This window comes from Phocoena phocoena, chromosome 2, assembly GCF_963924675.1.
Source record: "Phocoena phocoena chromosome 2, mPhoPho1.1, whole genome shotgun sequence".
In the NCBI taxonomy this organism is placed as follows: Eukaryota; Metazoa; Chordata; class Mammalia; order Artiodactyla; family Phocoenidae; genus Phocoena; species Phocoena phocoena.
In genome coordinates this window covers 64851809-64878512 of record NC_089220.1, presented here as the reverse complement: position 1 = coordinate 64878512, position 26704 = coordinate 64851809, and the positions used below count along the sequence as shown (strand labels likewise).

General features: G+C 38.2%; 1 protein-coding gene across 1 annotated transcript in view; it reads left to right on the top strand.

Annotated features, from left to right (window-relative positions):
* The window catches only part of NPAS3 (neuronal PAS domain protein 3), a 757552-nt gene that overhangs the window by 302601 nt on the left and 428247 nt on the right, over positions 1-26704 (top strand). The window contains exon 4 of the mRNA XM_065871683.1: positions 13807-13889. Within this exon, the coding sequence (XP_065727755.1) occupies positions 13807-13889 (83 nt within the window). The remainder of the gene's footprint in view (positions 1-13806; positions 13890-26704) is intronic.

The window sequence follows — 26704 nt, the reverse complement described above, 5'->3', positions numbered from 1 at the left end:
GTCACAAATTAAGCCTCAGTAAATTTAAGAAAATTGAAATCGTATCAAGCATCTTTTCCAACCACAACACTATGAGATTAGAAATAAATTACAGGGGAAAAAACGTAAAAAGCACAAACACATGGAGGCTTAACAATACGTTACTAAATAACCAAGAGATCACCGAAGAAATCAGAGAGGAAATCAAAAAATAACTAGAAACAAATGACAACAAAAACATGACAATCCAAAATCTATGGGATGCAGCAAAAGCAATTCTAAGAGGGAAGTTTATAGCAATACAATCCTAACTCAAGAAACAAGAAACATCTCAAGTAAACAATCTAACCTTACACCTAAAGGAGCTAGAGAAAGAAGAAGAAACAAAACGCAGCGTTAGTAGAGGGAAAGAAATCATAAATATCAGAGCAGAAATAAATGAAATAGAAACAAAGAAAACAGTAGCAAAGATTAATAGAACTAAAAAGTGGTTCTTTGAGAATATAAACAAAATTGATAAACCTTTAGCTAGACTCATCAAGAAAAAGAGAGAGAGGATTCAAATCAATAAAATTAGAAATGAAAATGGAGAAGTTACAACAGATACCACAGAAATACAAAGCATCATAAGAGACTGCTACAAGCAACTCTGTGCCAATAAAATGGACAACCTGGAAGAAATGGACAAATTCTTAGAAATGTATAACCTTCCAAGACTGAACAAGGAAGAAATAGAAAATATGAAGAGACCAATAATAAGTAATGAAATTGAAACTGTGGTTATAAACCTTCCAACAAACAAAAGTCCAGGACCAGATGGCTTCACAGGTGAATTCTATCAAACATTTAGAGAAGAGCTAACACCCATCCTTCTCAAACTCTTCCAAAAAATTGCAGAGGAAGGAACACTCCCAAACTCATTCTACGAGGCTACCATCACCCTGATAACAAAACCAGACAAAGATACTACAAAAAAAGAAAATTACAGACCAATATCACTCATGAATATAAATGCAAAAATCCTCAACAAAATACTAGCAAACAGAATCCAACAACACACTAAAAGGATCATACAGCATGATGAAGTAGGATTTATCCCAGGGGTGAATGGATTCTTCAATATACACAAATCAATCAATGTGATACACCATATTAACAAACCGAAGAAGAAAAACCATATGATCACTTCAATAGATACAGAAAACGCTTTTGACAAAATTCAACACCCATTTATGATAAAAACTCTCCAGAAAGTGGGCATAGAGGGAACCTACCTTGACATAATGAAAGGCCAAGTACGACAAACCTACAGCAAACATCATTCTCAATGGTGAAAAACTGAAAGCATCTTCTCTAAGATCAGGAACAAGACAAGGATGTCCACTTTCGCCACTCTTATTCCACATAGTTTTGGAAGTCCTAGCCACTTCCTTCCTAGTCCTAGAGAAGAAAAAGAAATAAAAAGAATACAAATTGGAACAGAAGAAGTAAAACTGTCACTGTTTGCAGATGACATGATATTATACATAGATAATCCTAAAGATGCCACCAGAAAACTACTAGAGCTAATTGATAAAGTTGGTAAAGTTGCAGGATACAAAATTAATGCACAGAAAACTCTTGCATTCCTATACACTAACAATGAAAGATCAGAAAGATCTTTATTAAAAATTAAGGAAACAATCCCATTCACCGTTGCAACAAAAAGAGTAAAATATCTAGGTATAAACCTACCTAAGGAGACAAAAGACCTGTATGCAGAAAACTATAAGACACTGATGAAAGAAATCAAGATGACACAGACAGATGCAGAGTCATACTATGTTCTTGGATCGGAAGAATCAACATTGTGAAAATGACTATACTACCCAAAGCAATCTACAGATTCAATGCAATCCCTATCAAATAACCAATGGCATTTTTTACAGAACTAGAACAAAAAATCTTAAAATCTGTTTGGAGACACAAAAGACCCCAAGTAGCCAACGCAATCTTAAGGGAAGAAAACAGAGCTGGAGGAGTCAGACTCCCTGACTTCAGACGATACTACAAACTACAGTAATCAAGACAATGTGGTACTGACACAAAAACAGAAATATAGATCAATGGAACAGGATAGAAAGACCAGAGATAAACCCACGCACCTATGGTCGACTAATCTATGACAAAGGAGACAAGGATATACAATGGAGAAAAGACAATCTCTTCGATAAGTGATGCTGGGAAAACTGGACAACTACATGTAAAAGAATGAAATTAGAACACTTCCTAACACCATACACAAAAATAAACTCAAAATGGATTAAAGACCTCAGTGTAAGACCAGACACTATAAAACTCTTAGAGGAAAACATAGGAAGAACACTCTTTGACATAAATCACAGCAAGATCTTTTTTGACCCAACTCCTAGAGTAATGGAAATAAAAACAAAAATAAACAAATGAGACCTAATGAAACTTGCTTTTTCACAGCAAAGGAAACTATAAACCATACGAAAAGACAACCCTCAGAAATGGGAGAAAATATTTCCAACAAATCAACAGACAAAAGATTAATCTCCAAAATATATAAACAGTTCATGCAGCTCAATATTAAAAAAAAAACAACCCAATCAAAAAATGGGCAGAAGACCTAAATAGACATTTCTCCAAAGAAGACATACAGATGGCCAAGAGGCACATGAAAAGCTGCTCAACATCACTAATTATTAGAGGAATGCAAATCAAAACTACAACAAGGTGTTACCTCACACCAGTCAGAATGGGCATCATCAGAAAATCTGCAAACAACAAATGCTGGAGGGGTTGTGGGGTAAAGGGAACCCTCTTGCACTGTTGGTGGGAACGTAAATTGATACAGCCACTATGGAGAACAGTTTGGAGGTTCCTTAAAAAACTAAAAATAGAGCTACCATAGGACCCAGCAGTTCCACTACTGGGCATATACCGTGAGAAAACCATAATTCAAAAAGACACATGCACCCCAATGTTCCTTGCACCACTGTTTACAATAGCCACGTCATGGAAGCAACCTAAATGCCCATTGACAGATGAATGGATAGAGAAGATGTGGTACATATTTACAATGGAATATTACTCAGCCATAAAAAGGAACGAAAGTGGGTCATTTGTAGAGACGTGGTTGGACCTAGAGACTGTCATACAGAGTGTAGTAAGTCAGAAAGAGAAAAACAAATATCATATGTTAGTGCATGTATGTGGAATCTAGAAAAATTGTAGAGATGAACCGATTTGCAGGGCAGAAATAGAGGCACAGATGTAGAGAACGAATGTATAGACAGCAAGGGGGGAAAGCGGTGGGGGAGTGGTGGTGGTGTGATCAATTGGGAGACTGGGATTGACATGTATACACTAATATGTATGAAATGGATAACTAATAAGAACCTGTTGTATAAAAAAATAATAAAATAAAATTGAAAAAAAAAAGATACATGCATCCCTATGTTCATAGCAGCACTATTCACAATAGCCAAAACATGGAAACAATCTAAACGTCCATCAACAGATGAATGGATATACAATATGTGGTACATATATACAATGGAATAACAGTCAACCATAAAAGAAGAAATGAAATAATGCCCTTTGCAGCAACATGGATGCAGCCAGAGATTATCATACTAAGTGAAGTAAGTCAGAAAGAGAAAGACAAATACCATATGATATCACTTATATGTGGAATCTAAAATATGCTACAAATGAACTGATCTATAAAACAGAAACAGACTCACAGACATAGAGAACAGACTTGTGGTTGCCATGGGAGAGTGGGGGAGGGAGAGGGATGGACAGGAGTTTGGGGTTGGTAGATGCAAACTCTCACATTTAGAAGGGGTAAAGAACTGTATTTAGAAAGGGTCCTACTGTATAGCACAGGATATAATGTATATCAATATCCTGTGATAAACCATAATGGAAAAGAATATTAAAAATGTCTGTATGTGTATAACTGAGTCACTTTGCTGTACAGCAGAGATTGGCATAACATTGTAAATCAACTCTACTTCAATAAAAAAAAGTAAAGTTATTCTTAAAAACAACAAAAAACAAAAAAAACCTCCAAGGTGTTAGGACAGTCCATCTGGTAACGGGGTTGCCTCACACAGTGCCAAGCTGTCTTCTGTGGTGTAGGTGTGCACTTCAGGAACTTTGACTCAGGCAGTGCAGGAGGTCGAACAGTAAAGTTAGGGTTTGCAGACAGAGCTGAGCGGAATTTGACTCTCCTCGGTGCAATCATGTGACTGCATGATTAAGCTGTAGTGTTGAGCCCCAAGAAGTTGATGTGGTAGTGGGGTACGCAGCCCTGCAAGTGTCTGTAGGAGTATGACAATCCATTGGGGTTGCAGCTTAAGGAAAAGCAAGCTGGAGGTGGCCAGATGGTGAGCCTGGAACCTTGCACACGCAGCTATGTTAACGTGAAATGGTTCTTACCTCTATGTCCAACCAGTGGATCCCAGGGTCTTGGTTGTCATAGTTCACTGTCTGCGTAACCTCAGCCTTCACGCCACAGTTCCAGCAGTACCCCTAACCTGAAGCCTTTCCTGCCTCCACTCTCCCTGCCCCCATCCTGAGTTGAGAGTCCCACATTTATTGTGTTTTATTCGTTTGCTTATGTATCAGTCTTCCCACTAGATTCCAATCACCTGGAGAGTCAGGATGGTGCCTTTTCATTTTTATATTCACTGACATAGTGCCAAGCAAGAAGTAGAGGCTCAGCATATTTTGCGTGGATGCTTTTAGCTTTCTTCTGCTGACATATAAAGAAAGCATTCAGAAATGGAAATGGGAACCAGGCTTACTTCACTAGCTCCTAGGCCGTTGAGGTTAATATCTTCGATATTATAAATGTTTACTAAATTTTGGATAAGTAAATATAATACCGTGGCCTGAGCTAGTTGAGCTCTGGAAGTGGATCAGTGTGACTTTTCAGTAGCAGGTGCGATTATCATCACAGCATCTCGTCCTTTGGGCCAACAGCCCACTACTTCATGGAAGTATTTATGTTGACTACTCTTTTGTCAGAAAGTCACTAAAGACACTGCCAAGCATTGATGTGGTCCAAGAGTGAGCTAGCAAGCGAGAGAATGTGAATATGGCTGAATATATGAATGGGTGAACAGGAGAAAGAGGAGGGGAAAGGGACAGAGACACTGCCTTCTTTCTACCTCGGAGACACAAGCTACTTCCTGCAGAGCCAGTGTTTCTTAGCTCCCTGTCGTATCACTGGCCTGGGAAAGCCTAGAGGATGGATGGAGCATTAGACTGGAAGTAATAAAGTTGCGCCTGACTTACCTCACTATTTGTAGCAGATGTTACAAATGTCATAACATGAAGCTTTGGGATCAGACTTGGAAAAAAAAAAATCAAGATAACAGCTGTGGACTTTTTCCTTTTATCAGTGAGTGCTGACTGACACCATACAGATTCAGTGATAATCTCCACTCCCTTCCTACTGGGCAGAATCATGCCACTGACAGTCTGTGTGCCACTGAGGTCAGAAGGGGTGACAGTTGTACAATGGCACTCAACTGAAAGGCTTTTTTAAGACAGTTTGCAAAATGAAAGTATAATAATCCTTTTTTTCAGCCCCTGCTGAGGGGACCTACCAAATCTAAGCCCCATTAAAAATAAACTTCTCAAAAACATTTCTAGCATATTATTGGAGGAGGTCATTTCTACCAATTAAAGGACAGGTAGCCAACTTTGCCCGGTTAGTGCTGCATTCAAATCCCAAATTAGATGCGTCCCCTCTAGTTTTCCCTTTGATAGCTATGGTCAGAATGTGCTTGCTGTCTTTCTGTGAATCGTGCCCTTAATTCATGCGAGCCCGTGGTATTCCTTCCTGACATACACAGAGTAGGTGATTTGTAGAAGGTTGTCATGGGAAGAAAAGGAACGAGAACAACAGCAACAACAAGAAAAGAAGCAGCTCAGAGCTAGAGCTTGCAGATGGTACTCAAGGGACAGAGCACCTTCCCACATCAGGCACGTGTTCAGGCTCTGAGCCCGGGCTGGTGTCTGCACTGCCCACTCCCTGTGGCCCACGGGACCCTTCTATCACACAGGACTCGCTCAGTAGACTCTGTATTGGTCATCTTTGTGCTCTCAGTGCCCAGCAAAGTGCCTGCCATGTAGTGAGGTTCAGTACGTGTTTGCTGCTATAGCCCTGAAGCCAGAATAAATTCGTTGATATCTTCTTGCTGAGTTCACGTTAGATAAAAATCAAGACCCTCTGCCACTCAGAGTTTCTCCTAGTCTGCATTCTTCATTCTCAAGTCACTTTATAACTGCCTCACTCTTAAAACTTCCCCAGATTGAGAGGGAGTGCAATTCATGACATCCATATCTCTGCTGGAATCCAAAGACAGGAATTAGTCAGGGTCTATTTTTTTATCTTTTATTTATTTTGTAAATACAAAGAGGAAACTTTCATTTCCTTCACTATGTAAAGGGAATTAAATAGTTAACTTTAAACTTTGCATCCAAAGCAACCCCTGTAGCATCAATTTGTTGAAGCCAAGAAATATATTCAGAAAAGGCTTGGAGTTGTGTTTGGACTTCAAGTCCTTTAAAAGTGACTGTTTTTTTGTATCCATTGTTATGGAAATGATGAAGAAAGTTAAATTGGAATGATTACTACCTACCATTTTCAGAAAGTCCTGTTTGGATTTGCAACAGTTACTATGAAGTAGCAAGAAATAAAGCATGCCTTTATCTATTAGTCCAATCCTGCCCTTACACCTCCATGCATCTCTTGAGGATTCCCCTCGTGTGCCCCACTCCCCAACCTTCAGCCTAGACTGTGGATCATGCCTGTATGTTCCCGAGGTTTCTGTTCTCAGAGATGTTGACTGTCAGGGCTTCATCATTCCCTCAGATGCTGTCACTCCAAACAGCAGCTTAACCCATTGCCTTAAGAATTTCATTGTCAAGGGGAGCTTTGGGTTCCCTCAAGAAGAATGTTAACTTCTCTGTAGCCCGTGTAAGGTGAATATAATAGTAACTTCCAGATTGTCAGAGAATGGCTATTCCTCTTTCCCCAGCTACAGATGAAGAAATAACTGCTTTGGTAAGTCTCATTTCCTTCAGTGGAAAAGCAAGGCAGGTGGGCACAATGACTTTTTTTTTTAATTAATAAATTTATTTATTTATTTTTGGCTGCATTGGGTCTTCGTTGCTGTGCGTGGGCTTTTCTCTAGTTGCGGCGAGTGCAGGCTACTCTTGTGGTGCACGGGCTTCTCATTGCAGTGACTTCTCGTTGTGGAGCACAGGCTCTAGGCTTGTGGGCTTCAGTAGCTGTGGCTCGCGGGCTCTAGAGCGCAGGCTCAGTAGTTGTGGCGCGCGGGCTTAGTTGCTCCACGGCATGTGGGGTATTCCCGGACCAGGACTAGAACCCGTGTCCCCTGCATTGGCAAGCGGATTCTTAACCACTGCGCCACCAGGCAAGTCCCAAAATGACTCTAAAATGGAAACTCAGTACTAAAAAAAGTCCCTGTAATTTGTACAAAAACCTTTTCAAGACTTATTAAAGTACTACTTGGGTGCTATTTCACTTTTAGACAATTTTGCCATTTTGATGGAGAAAAGTTTTGTAAAGAAAAGTTTTCAAAAATATGTGAATACTACTTAGTTCTTCAGAAGATAAGAAGCGCGTGATAAACACATCCTTGTTTAAACAGATCTGTTTGAATGTTGTGTTTGCCCTTAGTTTGTACTAGTTGAAGCTATACAGATAGGCTTTTTGGGGAAAAGCAGACATGGTTCCTTCTTCTTAAGTTCAGTAATTCATTTGTAAATATTAATACTCTCACAGTCATATCACCCTTAATGCTTTTCCCTAATATATTCAATCCATACTTAAAATGTGGGAGAAATTTAAATGTGTTGCATCAAAGAATTTTTTGAATCAGCATAAGACTTCTTAGAGTTTCAATTATTTTAATAGATTAAATACCTCTTTTGTCTCAATGGCTAATATAATGTGTTAATGGGTTTGGGATATGAATTATTAAGATGTATTTTTTGATTTTTAAAAATATTCTAGATATGAATTTAAAAATAAACCCAAACTGTACTATTTTTGAATATGGAAGGTTTTCCTTCTTACATTTAATGTTAATCTAACATTCAAATGACGGACTAATAATACTTGTCCCTATTTCTCTTCTCTGGTCTTCAGTTATCCTGTATTTTAAGTGGCAAAAAACTAATCTTGGTTGAAAGTACACTGTAAAAGCATTGTTAGTCTTTGTTTTCAGATATTTGCATTATGCATTGTGTGGAAACTCCACATATCCTGCTTTTGACAATAGAGTTTCTGTTTTAGTGCCGCTGTATGGGTTAAGCTGGTACCTAACACTGGTTATTTGAGTGTATCATCTCCATCCCAACCTGAAATTCCCCCAATGTTTAGGGCATGCACAAACAATGAGGAATTTAGTGTTGAAAGGGTACAAATTGTGAATCTGGGCAGTAGGCAGAGCTGTGAGAATGAGTGTCAGAATGAAGAATTGGTCCCATAGTCAATGAAGGCATATAAATGTTTATTTTATATAAAGGGAAACACACACGCACACACAACTGCGTACCTCATAAACTTCTAAGGCTCCTGGGAAAACCCTCCCTGGCTTCATTTGCCCTACAGTGAGGGAGGCTAATTGACATTCTTCAAAGGAAATCCCTTTTCTTCTCTTTGGTAGCCATGGAAAGACTCATTAAGCATTCTGTACTCCTTTCTTTCCCAGACCCTGACTTTGCTTAGCCCAAGTGCTAAAGCCCAGGGAGTGATGTCGGGATTTCATTAAGCATGCCCTTCAGTCCTCTCTTCCCCCAAGCTCAGTGTGGGAACAGAGCCTTGCCCCTTAGATGACAGATTCAGAGGGTACCCATAAAGCTTGCCTTTTTACTCGGTGGATGATTTTACTCTTGAAATAGCACCTGCAGAATGTTAAGGCTACATTCACCCATCCTGCCATTCCGCTCCCCGTGGAGGGAGAGCTGGATGAGAAAGTAGCTCTAAAATGGTCTTCCCTATCTGTTAATGACAACTTTTTCCAAATAAAACAATCTCTTGGAAATCCTGCCTCACGATGTCATACTCTACCTTTGAATATCTTTTTCAAGTGATCCCTGAAATAATGAGCCCCTTTCTCTCTCCCTGCCTGTGGTTTACCTTCCCACTGTGAGCTGTGCTCTTGAGGAGCTGGGGCAGTGCCAACTTCTCTGGAAATGGGGGTGGGGAGGGCTAGGAGGAAAAGGGCAATGCAGGACACAAGGCAAGAAGGGCTCGTGACTTTTCCCTCTTTCATTATGTGTGTCCACTGAGCTGTCCTGTTTCTGTTTTGTAATGGGTTCTTATGTGGCAAGCTGACCTTTTGGCTGAATAGGTCAAACTCCCACTGAGCGATAATCCTCAGCCTTCCTGGCGTTTGTGCATCCCCGAAGGTGACAGGCACTGGTTAGGAATATGACTGGGAGTGTGTGGTACATTTCCCCAAAGAGGAATTGTCTTTTACTGCACTTAATTAATTCTCAAAGACTACCTCACAAGGTTATGTGGAAGAGTCTAGATTAGAGTATTTTTGCTGACGTTGTTGAGGGACAAAACTAATTTTTCAGATACATATTTCAGATTGGGGCTTCCTTCTGTCTTCCATTTTTTAATGAGAGAAAGGCCAAAGGCACAATCCTAATGATTCATCATATCATTTTAGAATTCTGAGACAAACAGAATTTCTTTAGTTGATTTTTAAAAATCTTTCTCCCTATATATCTCTTCCATTTAAAGTCTCTTAAAACTCTAGGTGTTTTATTTCTAACCCTTGAAAAACATGAGATGATCATATTGTGGTCTTGATAATTATATGCTGGGCCTAGGTTTGTTTTGAATTGCTTAAAATTTTCTTGTGGAACGTTTATTAAGTCTTATAACACTAGTTACTCTACAGTAGCTAGCAGTTTTCAGTGTCAAATAGTTACTCAGTAAATGCTGAATCGAATTTGAATTACTATATTACTATAGCTTGATTTTTTTTTTCTTTTAACAGTTTATATAACCTGTTCAGTTTATACAACTCTCACATCTCACTGTCAGTGACTTAAGAGATATGATCCTCACAGATAATGGGATTATGTGTTCCATTTATTTAGCAATGTGCTGTGCATTTTTTAGTTAATTTAGTGTTCTTTAAATTTCAAACGCAGTGTCTTTTAATTGAACAGACAAATGAATGAAGTGTCTGTAGATCAGATAAAGCATTGACCTATTCAGCAATAAGAAGTATGCAGTGTGTGGGGGCTACCAACTGGTTTTAGAAACGGTCAACTTCCAAAATAAAACAATCTGAGAGAGCTTCATAAGCAATGTATTACTTTTCTGAGAATGATGAGCCTCACTGAGGAAATGCCTCTTTAGTTTTTCTTTAAGCATGAATGATAATCCGTAAACACAGTGACATTAACATAGAGGAACAAAGTAACTGTTTGCATCATTCCTGAGTTATCAGATTATTGTCTAAATACTCAAAATACCAAATGTGGTAGGATGAAAAGTACAAGATAAAAAGTACATTATTTAACATCTATTCAGTTACCAATAATGCTACAGTCAGAGCTGGGCTTCTACTGGGGGCATAATGGACTCCTGTTTAACATATTTATGTTGGTTGTAAAATTAGGAACTGTCATTACAGCCCCATATCACCTGCATAAGTGCAAAACATATAAATCAAGAGAAGTTCCAGTGCCATAAAAATGCCATTGAAGAGAAAAGCATGAAACCACTTACAAGAGGCTTGTATGTTATGCTAGCATGTACTAGGATGCACACTCAGATTTCTAGAGGGTCTGAAGAACAAAGAAAAATAACTATGCAGGAAGGACTCCTGGATAGAAGAGCTGATGAAGGCATGTGGGATCCCCAGGCTGACTAAGGAGCTTTTAAAATAAAATTCCTAATTATTTATGCATTTGCAACATTTACTTAGAGAACAGCTGAGCCCTAAGTTGAGGAAAGGCAGGAAAAGAAAGGCCATCAATGGACAGGCTTAAATAACCCCTGCAGGACCCCACTGTAGTCACCTGTTTCCATGCTTCTAGAGGGCAGTTGTTACTGGAGCATGCTTCTTGGGCCTTCTAGTAAATAAACATGCTCCTTTCCTTTCCTGTGATGTTTTAGGGTCCTCTGTAGGTTGGTGGCTGTTGCTCTCTTGCCCCACTCTTTTTTTTTTTTTTTTTTTTTTAAACATCTTTATTGGGGTATAATTGCTTTACAATGGTGTGTTAGTTTCTGCTTTACAACAAAGTGAATCAGCTATACATATACATATGTTCCCATATGTCTTCCCTCTTGCGTCTCCCTCCCTCCCACTCTCCCCATCCCACCCTTCCAGGCTGTCACAAAGCACCGAGCTAATATCCCTGTGCCTTGCGGCTGCTTCCCCCTAGCTATCTACCTTACTACGTTTGTTAGTGTGTATATGTCCATGACTCTCTCTCGCCCTGTCAAAACTCACCCTTCCCCCTCCCCATATCCTTAAGTCCGTTCTCCAGTAGGTCTGTGTCTTTATTCCTATCTTACCCCTAGGTTCTTCATGACATTTTTTTCCCTTAAATTCCATATATATGTGTTAGCATACGGTATTTGTCTTTTTCTTTCTGACTTACTTCACTCTGTATTCTAGGTCTATCCATCTCATTACAAATAGCTCAATTTCATTTCTTTTTAAGTCTTGCCCCACTCTTAATCCAGTTCTTTGGAGAATCGTCTGTGTTCTCTAAGATCAACCCATTTCTTCCGTGAGGTACAATGGTTTATTTTGAACTTCATAATTGGAAGTCCTGAAATGCCCCCAAATTATGAACTATTAATAAGGAGCTTTCTGGATCCTAATTACTGCCTCAAAAACAGAGTGGACACTTTTGAAGTTTTTCAACACCCCCCTTCTGCCTCCCCAAAGCTCCCCTCCCCACAACAATCTTAACAAAAAAAAAAAAAAAAAAAAGAACTGCAGATTTTATTCATGTGGGATCATTCACACCAAGCTACCATAATATGCAATTAACACTCTAGAAACTGAAAACAGTATTCAGCAAGACAGCTGCATTATCAAAAATGCCAAAGGAGTTTTGAAGGGAGTAATGTGCATGTTAGAATAGGAAATTAATCAGAAATGCCACACACCCAGTAGTACTGTCTTAAGTACATCTTAGATTAAAAATTTAAAAATCATGTGTCTATACTTACAGTAATGATTAGTCTTAGGATAGAAAACTGATTTTTCTATTTTAAGAATATTAGTTGTGTGTTTTGCTTCTGAAGCAAATGAAGAATTTGGAATTGAGATCTTTAAGACCCCTTCCAACTGGAATATTCTTTGACAATAATCACTCTTCAATTATATTTTATAAATTTTCCCATTGAAAATAATGCCCCTTTTATTTCTTCTTGCTAGTGATAATGATACTTACCACTCATGCTATTTCCAAAGTGCCTTTCAGACCTGGCAGACATCAGCTTGCAATTGCAGGGGTAAACTGCCTATTTTGCACAGCACGATAATCATAAGTACATTTATATTATAATCCCTACTAAGCTATGGATCCAACTGACTGACTTAGTAACTGAAACGAAGCAGAATTATCCCCGCAGCATTTTGCTGGAATTTTCTTGTCAACTAGCTGAAAGTGTTTTGAGAAGTAAGAAAGTAGGGGATTTGATTTTATTTTCAATTTATAGTGTCTAGGTTTGAGAGAATAGAGGTTTGTCATACAATTTTTAAGAAAAGCAGGAAGACATAAGAATGTACTTGTTGGAAATATGGAAAGGTTCTGAATATTTTTGTTCATAAATTACTGGAAAGCAAATTGATTTTTAGGTTTGAGAACTTTTTGAAACAGGGAAAAGAGCCAGAACAGATTCAAAAGCAAATTGTGATCCCATTCCAAAAAAAAAATTGTAAGGAGAAGGCCCTCAATTTTGGATCCCCAAATATCATGCATTAAGCTCTTTTGTTAGGGGTTGGGAGGCCCTTCGGGTGTATGTGCCTGCAGACAGCTCATGTAGGGTATGCCAGGAAGAGAAAGACAAACTATAAGTTAGTAGGAGAACAGAAGTATACAGATAATAAAACAGTCACTGACCCGCAAGACACATGCTGGGCAAGCATCCACCTGGGCTCCCTGTAGGTCCTGTAGGAATAGTTACATGTGAATATTCAGTAAATATGAAATCCAGCCATCCTGAGACACTTAACACTAGTGCAAACAGTCATTAATGAGAATCTCTTAGCCGACATGTTGTGCTTATTAAATTATGATAAAGTTATTGCATTAGAACATTTAAAAAGTCCTGTTTGCTTTTTTTCTAGCCTAGAGGATATTAAACATTCAGGTTTCTCTGGGAGGAAAAGGCAATATGTATATGCTTTAAAAATAACAATAGCTAAATTTTAAGAAAAACAGTTTACCAATTTATTTTAAAAGAGCGTGAACATTCATATTTGTTTTGTTTTTTTGCTCCAGTGTAGGAAAAATAGTTCAAAAAGGAAAAGAAAATTGTTTTAAGTCTGGATATGATTTTTAATGTTTGTAGAAGTTGATATTCTGAGATAGAAATTCACCCTAGGCTCTGATTTTGCTCAAGCAACTCAGAACCAAAGTTAACACTGGGTTGTGTTTCTCTCAGATCTCTTTGATATAGTAGCTGTCTAGTGATACAGTTACAGAGAAATGAAGCTGAAGGTGTAAATCAGAGCCCTAACTTAATTTTTTTTTTCTTTCTTTCTTTTCTTTTCTTTTTCTTTTAAGTTATAGGTGCACAGCGAAGGAGAAGCCCCAGTGCACTGGCCATTGAAGTATTTGAAGCACATTTGGGAAGTCACATTTTGCAGGTACCTTTAAATGAAAAAGAAGCTTGCTTATATTTTACTAAGAAAAATCCATATGTTTAGTCTTTTTATAAAAATGTCTTTTATTGCAGCTATGTATATGACTGTTGCTATTTTATCTTGGAATTCTGAAATTCTTATGAATTTATATTTTTCTTTTTAGAAAGCCATCCCTTGAGAGCATATTAATGAGAAAGGGAGGGCAAGTATTATTTGTGCTATAATAATTGGGATGGATTGCACTACTCAGTTGATGCACAGTGTATAGTAGCTGGCTGTTCCCAGAATGATTGTGTGTGCTGCATTTGTAAGTGGACATATGCGTGTGTCTTTGGAGCTATATATTGTTTTTGGAAGAGCAAAGAAGTTTTGTTGTGAAAGTAGTGTGACATTTTTATGTGTTGTCAAATTTCAGTTGTTCTTTGCTTGAGTTTGTATTCATAAGTGCTTCCAGTCCTAATGTTTGTTTCCCCAAATAACAGTCTCTGTCAGGGTGAGATGTTAGAGTACATTTTTAAGTAAAAGGAGACAAATAGTAATAATTTGATTTCTTTTCCAGTGACTTTCATGACAAATAAATGTGAGGGTGACTAGGGTGGACGTGTAGTTATTTACTCTTGGAGAAAATTGATCACAAACTTAGCACCTCACTTACTCAGAACTAGTTCTCTTAAAACTTTGCCATCAATCGGACCCATCTTCCTTTATCCACGGGGTAATTGTTCTACGTCGTTTCTGTTTCCAGGATAAATGTTGCCCTTGCCAAAGCTTTCTTTCTTTACCATGTAAAATACATTTTTAACGTGGAATTAGAGAAACAGACACATGTGGGATGTTTAGGCATCTTATTTGGAAAAGATGGTTATGTTTTTCTTAGATGAGATTTGGGGTAAAAATAAAGCTAAACTCCAGATTCCTGTCCATTCAGAGTAATTTTTTGTTAAAAAAAAAAAGGCCTCTGTGGTGCTTTCATTTTCTAGATAGCCAAAAGTAGTACTGAATCTACCATATTATTTCTGACAATATGTACCTTAGAAAACTGCTATCATCACATGTCCATGGTCAAATTAGAGTGGTTCTCCTAAATGGTTCCTTGGCTGGCAGCTTCAGTATCACCTGAGACACTTGTTCAAAGGACAAATTCCTGAGCCTCTCCTGGACCTAGTAAATCAGGATCTTCAGGGTGAAATCCAGGAATTTGTTATTTTTAGTAACCCTTTGAGATAATTTTGTTGTTTTAATAGGTCTGAGATGTCACAATTCACATTTGCAAATTTAAGGCCCTGAAAAGTCTTACTTTATTTATTTATTTTTATTTCGATATTTCTCATTTCTCCCCTTATCTGTTAACATCCCATAGAACTGATGTTTCTTGAACTACACCTTGGGAGATGCTATTCTATTGTGCACATAAAGTTTTGAATTACCTTTGCAGTAGATTAGGTTCAGGGATACAGAGAGGATATTTCTTTCTAAAACTTTGAATTTTTATTTCCCTCTTTTCTGTGCATTTTTGTGCATAACCTCCTTTATAAGTTTTGTATGAGTGATACCATATATACCACTGTCCCTCTGTATTTGTGGGGGATTGGTTTCAGGACCCCTGTGGATACCAAAATCTGTGGCTGCTCGAGTCCCTTATATAAAATGGCATAGAATTTGTGTATAACCTACGCATGTCCTCTTATATACTTTAAATCATCTCTAGATTACTTGTAATACCTAATAACATGGGAATGCTATATAGATTGTTGGTAGCATGTGGCAAGTTTAGATTTTTCTTTGTGGAGCTTTCTGGATTTTTTTCGAATATCTTTGATCCGTGTTGGTTGAATCTGTGGATATGTATGGCCAGCTGTACATTGTTAGATTCTGATGTGATCCAGGATGACTCCTATTTCTATTCTGACGCAGTCAGTGCATAAGACTTTGTCAGTGAGAGAAATGGTTCAAACAGTATTCTATCATCCTGTAAATGCTCTCTGGAAATCTTGAGTTCAGTGTTCTGTAGGGAGGCGGACTTAGGAGCTGCAAGAATTTGAAACTAATTTAAAACACAAAACTTAGGAATTTGAATGGAACATAAGCTCAGTGAGAGCAATGTAGAGTTATAATATAGGATGGCTGTCCCCAGTGCCAGTTCAACATTGGACTCCACTGAGAGAGCAGAGGATCCAGATGAGGCTGCTGAGCTCTCTGCTCTTTGGTTTGGTCACACCCGCCTTAGACAACACTCTTCAAGAGAAACATAGACAGCTGGATGTCATTTGGAGTGGAATAACTAGATGGGTTTATGAACTAGAAATCGTGTCACGTGAGGTGTGGCAAAGGGCTTGGTGAAGCTACGTGTGGAAAACACGTGGCATAAAAAGGACATTAATATCCTCTCTATCTATCTGAAGGCCTCATGCCAAAAGAAGAAAAACAAAAAAAAAAGGATTAGATCCATTCTGTGTAGCTTCAGAGTGTAGAAAGAAGAGAAAGGGGTGAAAATTGAATAGAAAAAAAAAAAATCACCTTCATATAACAAAACTTGCAAATAGGGCTGTCTATATCTCCAACATGCTCAAAGCCTTTAGCCTTAGGAGAAGTATAGGTGGCTTGGTAAGGATGCTTTCAAGAAAGTCAGACATTCAAGTGTGGTTGCCCTAGATAGTCTTGAAATTGTCATAGAAACTAGAAATTTTTATCATTAGATTCTAAAACCAAAGGTTATGGAGGGGGAGAACTGTATATGCTCTTCAAAATGATATGCTAGAATTGTAGGCAGGAAGGGGTTGGGAAGTAGTAGCAACAAGAAGGGCTTCCTTTAAGCTATGTGGTTAGATATCTTTCCTCCTAGCAGGATAACTCTTGAACCCATAGATCTGTGTCTGTACCACATTCAAAGTATCTCAGTAGTCTGCTAGGGTGAGATGATTTCCTTATTTTCCTTCAGGAGGTTCCATAGTTGAATCTGGTTGATTCATGAGCACTGGGATGAATTCTTTCTTCCTTCCTTCTCTCCTACCATTCTTTCATTTGCAAATATCTGAAAAAACCCCTGTGTGGTCAACAAGGTGGGCGTGGTCTATAATATCACAGTTTATCATCATTACAAAAAAATTAAAAAATTAAATACTTAGTAACAACAGAATTTGCTGTAGTAGGCACATGGCTGCTCTCCTTAACTAGCTTGCAATCATTTGGTTAAAGAACCAGGAGGCTTCATAAAGTGAGAAGCATCACAGTGGTCAAGTACTATGGGGCTGCGAAAGAGCGAGGCTCTGAATTTGCCACAAGGCATCAGAGAAGACATCTCAAGTTGATGGATGAATAGGAGTTTATTAGGCAAATACAATGGAAGAATATTGCAATCAAAGAAATGTCAAACACAAAGGCATGGGGGCAAGTCATAATAGATCTTGTTTGGGGACTGTTAAGCTGTTCAATTTGATGGCTGTTTTACATGCACAGGGGAGCATGTAAGAGATAAAGATGGAGAACTTATGATCCATATTGCACGGGCTCAGTGAGCCAAGCCAGGATTCTATAACCAGCAATGAGCCTGTGGAGAAGGTTTTCATACAAGAGTGACAAGGTAAATATTTGGTTTGTTTCTGGAGTTATTATTAAAATACAGTCTAGGAAGCCTTTGGGTTGTGAGAGGCTATTATAAAGAGACAATTTAGGAAATTATTACAACAGTCCAAATGATCTTATCCAAGATAGAAGCTCAATTAATGGAGACATGGTATGGAATTGGGATAGAATTATTGGCACATGGTATGAATTAGATATGAAAGGCTAGGGAATGATAGGAGTTAACAATGACCACAGGTTTTCTAGACTGGTAACTAGCTACCTAATGATACTCTTGCCTGAGAGAGGTTGAAAGGGATATCCTCTTACACAGCCAAGTCTGTAAGAGGTAAGCAGTTGGAAACCAGAGTCTGATCCTCTAGAGCAAAATCAAGGCAAGGGGTAAAAATAGGGCTGGGGATTACTGATCACTAGTGTGTAGATGAATGGTGGTTCACATCAAGCAGTGAGTTGCAGACCAGTGGAAATGATATGGAACAAAGAGAGAAAAGGGTTGAGGAGAGGCATCCCCGTATATATCATCACTTTAAAATGCAAGTAGAAAATGAGAAAGGAGTAGACAGAAAGATAAGAGGAAACCACAGGATTTGATTTTGCTTAAGGAAGGAGCATCAAGGTGACTGAGGATATAAATCCTTCAGTAGGGTAACCACTGAAGAGATGTCATGGGTTTTGTCAATTAAAACAATTGCAGTAAAAATTTAGGTGCAGGAGACAAACCAAAAGAGTGATAGAAGGTAGAAGTGTCTGGATGTTTGCGGTAAAGGATGGATGGGAGATGAGAAGGTAGTGTTACAGGAAAATTTTGTATTTAATGTTGTTTAGAGTATGTTTATATTTCTGAGATTCATGGGGTCAAGCATTGGTCAATGATATGCTCTTTAGCAATCAACTTTTTAAAAATCAATATCTAGTGGTCATGTCTGCATTAGGAAAGGATAAGCTTTCATTATTATTAATGGCTATATGCCATTCCATACTGTCAGGATTAGGGATCTGATGGAATTGGAGGGTAAAATAGAGATCAGTTCTGAACACCAGGATGGGGCTCAGGAAATACCTGGGTATTCTCTGCACCAGGTGGCAAGCCTCCCTGTTCCTCATGCCCCCAGTGATGTTTTGTGGAAAAGTGTGCTAAGGACCCCTTGGTGTAGAGAGCTGGGGGTGGGGGATGAAGACAGACTCCTTCATTTTTGATCCATCCATTCTGTGGGCTACAATATATGTGTTTGCTGTGTGCATCTTATTAGCCATATATTCTCTTAGGAAAAATTAGAAAGTTTGGTGGATCCTTTAAAATGTGACTTCTTTCCTCCTGAGAGGGGAAAAGAAAGAAACATAATGGTGATTCTGTCAATATAAAAATCAACTGTTGCAAAGTTATTTTCCAGTTTAATGATCCAATACCAGTGTATGTAGGCAAGGCCATCGCCCAACCTGTGTACTGTGTAATTCTGGGACCACCATTCACATCATATACACAAAAGCCTCACTACTGACTGTGACCCTTAGTAGCCCCAGTGAACCTGTAGCTCTTTCAGGCATGGATTTCGGGACAGGGGCATCTTCTGCAGGAGAGGTGCGGCGTTCAAGGGATGTCAGCCTTGCAGCTGCACAACTATGAGGCGTAGGCACTGGGCCTGAGTCAAGGCATTTATCTGACTTTATTCTTCTTTGACTCTTATTAGAGGAACAGGAGGGCAAGGGGTCAAGATTGAGAACTGTGCTATTTGTGACAGGCTAAGTAAAAATCCAAGAACTTTAGGTCATTATGTGAAATCTTTCCTGTGACTTTTTTTGTGACTAAGCGCTAATTTGGTTCCTGCTTTAAAAGCTTCCTTTAGGCATTATTGTTCTCACTTCATGATTCCTTAATATTAAAAATATGAGTGGATATTTACTTTTACTTTTCCAGTTTAGAGACCAGATAGAATATTCATAGTTTACTTCATCAGAGTTAACGAAACAGAAAATGGTAACAAGTATCATCTTCGTAACTCATAAAATAAACTAGTGGAATGACTTTCCCTTAGGTGCCAGATTTATGAATGGAGTGCTTTAATTATTTGCATGCCCTTAGCAGAAGGGTTTAAGTTATTTTTTCATTCTGTAAATAAAGCTTATATAACTGTTATATGAAATTGTGGTATTGTTTTTGCATACTCCACAGTAATGCCACTTTACTTACCTCACAGGTGTCAAAACAAAGCAATCAGATCAAACCTTGTATGTGGAAGATCTTTAGGATTTATATTTGTATTCATTGTGAGCACATTATGGTGAACTATAGATAGGATATGTTATGTGACTGACATTGAGTAATTCATGTCATTACTAATAACTATTACTTATAAACTGAAGGATGGTTTTTATCCATAACTAGTTTTGGATATTACGATAAATGAAAGTTTGTGAGTTGGATGGATACAATCATAAGTACCCACACTTTTGTATATAAATGGTACAGAACTAAAATTATTATTTAAATGAAGTCTTGGGAGAATAAAAATATTCTATAAGAAATGCCTTAAAGGGAGATAATGATGGAAGTGTGGCATCCCAGTGTTAGTTTTGGATTTGTCTATGTTGCATGAACCCTCCAATATCTGTTATCGACTCTGCATTATTTCTGGGTATTAAGACATTTTTGTATGACTGTTACGGCATTCAAACCCCATAAATGAAAGAGAATACCATATGCAGACCCTTTGAGGAAGACCAAGAGAGACTCACCAAGAACATTCCAGTATTACAGCATAGCACCTGAGGGTCTGTGCCTGGGAGTGCACAGAAAAGGCTGGGCAGAGAAGTCGCATGACTGCCTGTCTTCCTCAGCATAATCAGGGAAATAATTGCTCTTGAAAGGATTAGTTTTTGGTAGAACAACTCTCTTGTAGAAGACGGATATGGGCATCACCTTAGCAGACTAGTTTAACTAAAGTATGTATTTTCTTAAAATGGTAAAAAAGAGGGGAACTCAAATGTAGCTATTTTTCTATGTGATAAACAAAGTCATCAGAGGTTTGTGTGCGTTAATATGGACGATGCCAAAGATCTCAGTGAAATGTCAGATTCGATCATGTGGTTTTTCTTTCTCGTAACACCTTCAACCATGGAATAGAGAGTAGAAGTGAAAGAAGAGCCTAGATTTAAAAGAGGATGTTATGGATGAGATGTGGAATAAAATAAAATTAGGATTTACATTTAAATGTCTGTTTCCATTTTTAGTCATATTTTGAAGATCACTTAAGGGCATACCCGGGAATCATGGTTGGGCTACATACTATTTTGGCCCTGCAGAATTCTTGTTTGACAAATGAGAACGTATAGATTCTCTCCTGGAAATATTTAAAAATTTGGGTTAGTGTAGTAAGGAAAACAAAATGAAAACATCTTGTGACGTTTTGTATCTTTGCTATCGTTTAAGTATTTCTAGCCACAGCACTGCTTCAGTATCTGAGGCCCACTCAATTGTAGGAGACTAAGAAGATCCTTTAGAGAAAGTAGACGTATAGGCAAAAGAGCTACTTACCACTGTGTTGGAGTGGGGCTGGAGAATGCCAAATCTGTTATTAGCATCTTCTGTCATCTCATTCAGCAAGAGACAGTAAAGGTAGACTAGTACAATTCAAACATCTGGACAAAGAAAAGTGAATAATACCTAAAACAACTCAAAAACTGACTAATACAAACATAAAAATTATTACGTAAGTTGCTGCCTAGCCAAGTCAACATTCGTTTTACATTTGATGGCAGTGTTTTCAAAAGACTTCTGTGAGAGGGAATATGTTAAGTGTATTTTCTGTCTTATTGATGAATTGGAATTTTACCCTTATTTATTATTTTATTGGAACTTATAAGTATCAAAGAAACGATCATCTCTTACTCCTTATGGCCCTTGTTGGCAAAGTGGTATCCTGCCGGACATCAGTTCTAAAATAAAATAAAATTCAACTAGTAGAGGCATTCTCTAGCTGTAATAGAGGAAAGAGAAAAAGGTTAGTGACCCTGCAATTTCCCAATGATCCAGAATGGTAAGAAAATGTAAAACTAAATATAGAAAAAGAGAAAGTTAGTGAATATATTTGCATATGCAGATTAGCTTAATTGATACTGCTTGCCTCTACAGGGATTTTTCATTACAAACTGGAGTGCTACATTGTTCAGCTCATATTGAGTAATTTAGTAACTAATGAGACCAGTTTGCACTAATTTGCATATGATAAATGAGCTTAATTGCAGTAAATAACTTGGAGGCATAATTACTTAATTTTCCTGTGTTGCACGGCTTTTAAGTTCACGTATGAACAACTCAAGATAATTTTGCATATTTAAATTAGTTGCTTTTAAATTTTCTTGAACAACAACAAAAAAAAGGAACACACCTTATCAATTGAGCTGTAAAACAATTGGATGTAAGGCTTAGAGTATTTTTATTTAAAGGAAAAAAGGAAAGCAAAGAAAAGCAGAAATTTGTCCATTGTTCTCTCTAATATCTTTACCTCAGATAAGATGTCAGCATTGACATTAGGAAAATGTTTTTCATGTTAGAAGTTAATTCACAACTTCTATTAGTAACTGACCTGGGTGTAAACTGAAGTGTATATATGAGTGAATCATAACTTTTGAAATAGGGTTTATTAAAAAGATGTGTTTTGTCCCTTATCTGACTTGGCAAACCAATATCAGAGGAGTCAATTGGATCTGCCATCTGCAATGTGCCTATCTTCTAAGTTGCTGGGCTTGGATGAAGCAAACACCGCTCTGACCTTAGCATGTATTTTCTATCTAGATTAATGTTTCGTCCTTATGAAATTGGTTTCATTGGAGATTCTCGGTGTGGTTTGCCAAGAATTATCTCACTGGTCTTCACATGAACTCAAGAATGTATGTTTTATCAAATCGCCATTTGCGAAATTGAAAAACTGAAGCACACAGAGGGTGATGACTAAACCATTATTTCATAATACTATATTGCCTTAGAATTTCACTTTGAGGGGAAAAAGGATAAGTTATTCAAAATTAACTTCTTAAGTCATATAAAATCATATTCATGATTATAAGAAAATATTTTATGGTTGTGAAAATTTTAAAGCTGTCACTTAAAAAGTCACTGATTCTTTAACTCATTGTATAAAAAACAGAAGGGGACGTTAGGGTTATTCATTTGCCACAATCTGGAAAAATAACTCCTGAAACTTTTCTTGAAAAGGCTCAAATCCATTAAATTCGGTATAAGCATCCTATATCTTTCAGAGATGGGCCAAAGCAAGTGCTAATAGTAGTATATCTCAAGTGGAAAATTTGGGTCCTTCACGTAATAGGTGCTCAAGAAGTAACAGATGAATAAATGAATGAACAAATCATTCTTACCAAAGTCACACTTAATCCTAGAACTAAGGCCTCCTCTCACCTCTGTGTTCCCAGCCTCATCTTTATCCATTTTTTCTAGGTGTGTGACAGAGTATGGCAGATTCTTTCCGTGCATGCATTTTGGCATCCAACCAACTTGAGCTCACATCCTGATGTGCCCACTTATTAATTATGAAACCTAAGACAGCCTCTTGCCCTCTCTAAGCCTCAGTTTCTTCATCTTTAAAATGGAGAAAACAGTAGCAGAAGTTCTCCCGACAGGAATGTTGTGAGGATTGAAGGAGACAGTATAGTTAAACATGCTTAGTATGGAACCTGGCATGTAGAACGTGTTTAATAAACATCTGCTAGTATTTCTATGTGTTCTGTAGTCCAAAATAATGGCCAAGTTTTTAAAGAAAAATGTTCCTGCTTATCGGCAGCATTACCACACAGGAATTAAGGATCATTATCAATAAAACCCTCTTAGGTTTAAAGCAAGGTAAATAATTTTCATTGATCACAGCCCAAACTATCTGTTTACATAAGTGGTATTTATATTTGGTAATATATACTAGTTTACAGTAAAATTTTAAAATTTGGTAGTAAGAATATATTTTCACCTTGGGAATGAAAATCCTTTTATAACAACTGAAGTTGTCAGAATAATCTCATTAGCAATCTAGAAGCAACTAGAAAAAGTAGAGTTTGTAAAGTGACTCCGGATGCGACATTTCTTTTAGACCAAAATGTGATATGCCATTACCCTTCTCATCATACTGTACAGTCTCCTTGATTTGCTTAGAAAAATGGGAATAAGCAGCCAATCAGAAGTCCAGAAGAGCAAGAAGATAGAAGCAGCCACCAACGCAGCTATAAATTATGTTGAAGAGACATTGACGTGCATATATGATTCTCCTCGTGCACATTGCACAAAGTCCATCATCTGTCATGCCAGAAAGGGCTCCTTTCCACATCAAGAACAGAAGGGAGGGCTTCCCAGGAGAATTTTCATGATGGTGTGTTGTATATATGTGGCAGGTACAGATCCCTTTGGGTTTTCATGTACCTTACTAATTTGCATGGTAATCATGTGTCATCATTCACAGAGAAGTAGTGTGAGAGGTGTGGGCAAGGAGAAGAGGTTTGAGGTAACTGTTACTATGGAGGAAACTGTGGTTTTGGTCACATGACTGCAACTAGTACTAATTATAACTGGGGACTTCCTAGTCACAATATTGATTATCCTAGGTAGGCAGGATCTAGGAAAATGAGACAATGAGTTTAAAAATCCTAAGCTTCAGTTTAGTAAATATTTACTGAGTACCTAGTTTGCATCAGAGGCTAGGGAAAGTATCAAGATACAAAGGTGAGTCATGGTTTTGCCTCTCAGCATTCCCACTGTGAATAGAGAAGACCAAAAACAGACCAGCATAATTCAGTGTAACATAGACCAGTGGCTTTGAATCCCTGCTCTTAGTTATGTAGACTTGGGCAGTTTATTTAAACTCTCTAAGCCTGAGTTTCCTCAACCCCAAATGGAGATGGTAGCAGTTCTTACCTCAGAGACGGCTGTGAGAATTACGGATGGGGTACTCGCACAGTGCCTGGCACATAGTGAGCGTTCTGCAAAAGTTGGCCGTCACTGCACCCTGGAAGTACCAGGAGAGAATCAGGTCACCCAGCTTGGGGCTGGTCAATGAGCACTTTCTGTGGCTACAAACTTAAAATTACACAGTTCACCTACCACACACACACCCCTTTTAAGTTTGGTTTTCATGTGGGTCTCAGTGGGGGTAGTTTGAGGGTCCTAGCCTCACACATACATTCTCCTAGTGTGGTCCCATACAGTAAGACTGTGGCAGGGGAGGAAAATAGGGCAGCAGTATTATTGTGGTTGGGCAGCTTGTGTTTCGTACCTGCTCATAGGAAGATTGTTTGCAAGGTATGGGAACGTATCTTTAATTCTTTCTCAAGTGCTAAGGGTGGCCAACTTATTTGGAGATTAAAGGGGAACAGAAAGATACTTGCAATTTTAAAAGTGGATGGAGGGGCTTCCCTGGTGGCGCAGTGGTTGAGTCCACCTGCCGATGCAGGGAACACGGGTTCGTGCCCCGGTCCGGGAAGATCCCACATGCCACGGAGCGGCTGGGCCCGTGAGCCATGGCCTCTGGGCCTATGCATCCGGAACCTGTGCTCCGCAATGGGAGAGGCCACAGCAGTGAGAGGCCCGCGTACAACAACAACAAAAAAAGTAGATGGAGGTCTTAGAAAATCTTGGGGTTACATGTCAAATATGAATATGAATAATTCCCTGATGATAAAGATATTTGCAAATCTGGGACAGATTCTTGTTCTTTTGGCTTTAGAATAGTCCTTGGTGTAGTAAACATTATATTCTTGTCGCCAGCATCAGCTAGGAATGACATAGAATAGAGTGACACCAGCTGATTATCGTTTATTAGGGACCCAGAACTCAGTCAGTACAGCTAAGGTTGCTTTCTCATCTGAATCTCAAGAACTTCATAAGTCTTTTGGGTTTGAGGAAAGTTTGGGGGTGGGAGCTCAGTGGGTGATGTGCCTTGTTTCCCAAACTAAGCCGATGGCAGACATCTGTGAGCATCCAGGAACAGTCGTGTTCTACAAAACACACTTGGGGAAAGTCTGGCTTAGAAGAATCGAATCCAAATTAGTTTAAGGTATTTTTTTAAAATCGCTAAATAAAATAAGAGCTAAATTGAATGCATAACTGAACAATTTTTATACAATAATGTCACCTCTGTAATCTACTTCACTAGTTTTTTTCCCAGAGAATTTTATTTTATTATTTTAATTTTTATTTTTTATTGGATTATGCAGCTGAGTTACAATGTGTCAGTTTCAGGTGTACACCAAAGTGATTCAGTTACATATATACATACATCTATTCTTTTTCCAATTCTTTTCCAATATAGGTTATTATAGAGTATTGAGTGGAGTTCCCTGTGCTATACAGTAGGTCCTTGTTGATTCCACTAGCTTTTTTAAAACAAAGATTATTACAGAAGAATCTTCCATATGTAATTGTCCCTCTTTGTGTGTGTTTGCGCACATGTGCACATGTGTGGTCAAATTTTTAAAAAGCCTTCTTTTTAACTGTACAAAGTAAAGATCAAAGAAAAAAGAAGGAATATGTTGAAAGGTCAAAAAATACAGGCAAGCAAAATCAAGAAAATAAAAATCAAATATTTCTCCGTCATCAGAGGTTCTGTTTCATTTGATTATCTGTACATCAACCAAAATGGGATTGTGATCCTACCAGGCTCCATCCTCTCTCAGCTGCAGGCAGGTGCCTGTGAGCCAGCCCAGGAGCTGGATCACATGTTCCCTGATCACCAAGATTCCAGCTGTTTTTGTTAATGTCTGGTAGCACCTTGTGAATATCACTTCCCGGATACTTGCCAACTCAGGATCTGATGATTTAGGACTGCAAGGTAAGGAATTCATGTGACAGTGTTATGTTGTGTTGGCAGAATAGAACTCTGCCTAAGAAAAGAAAAAGTCATACCGTTTGCTTTATCTCTGTTGGGAAAAGTAAGCATTAGGGTAAATTAGTTTAAAATATTATAAGCAGGTATTATTCTGGTTGAATAAAATATGTAACTGATGGTTGGATTGCCCACAGAGAAGAGCTTAGTCAAATTCCCATGAGGCCAGATAACTGCTACAGGAATTGTCAGGTCAGAGCAGCTGTTTTCCTCATTTTTAATGATATAAAAAATGCAGGTGACCTTTTAGGCCACCAGAAAAATGCCCTCTAAAATAATCCACTCTCATACTTCATTTTAGGGTGATACAATGTTTTAGTAAATTTAGTCTGGTATAGAGATTAGACCAAGGGTAGA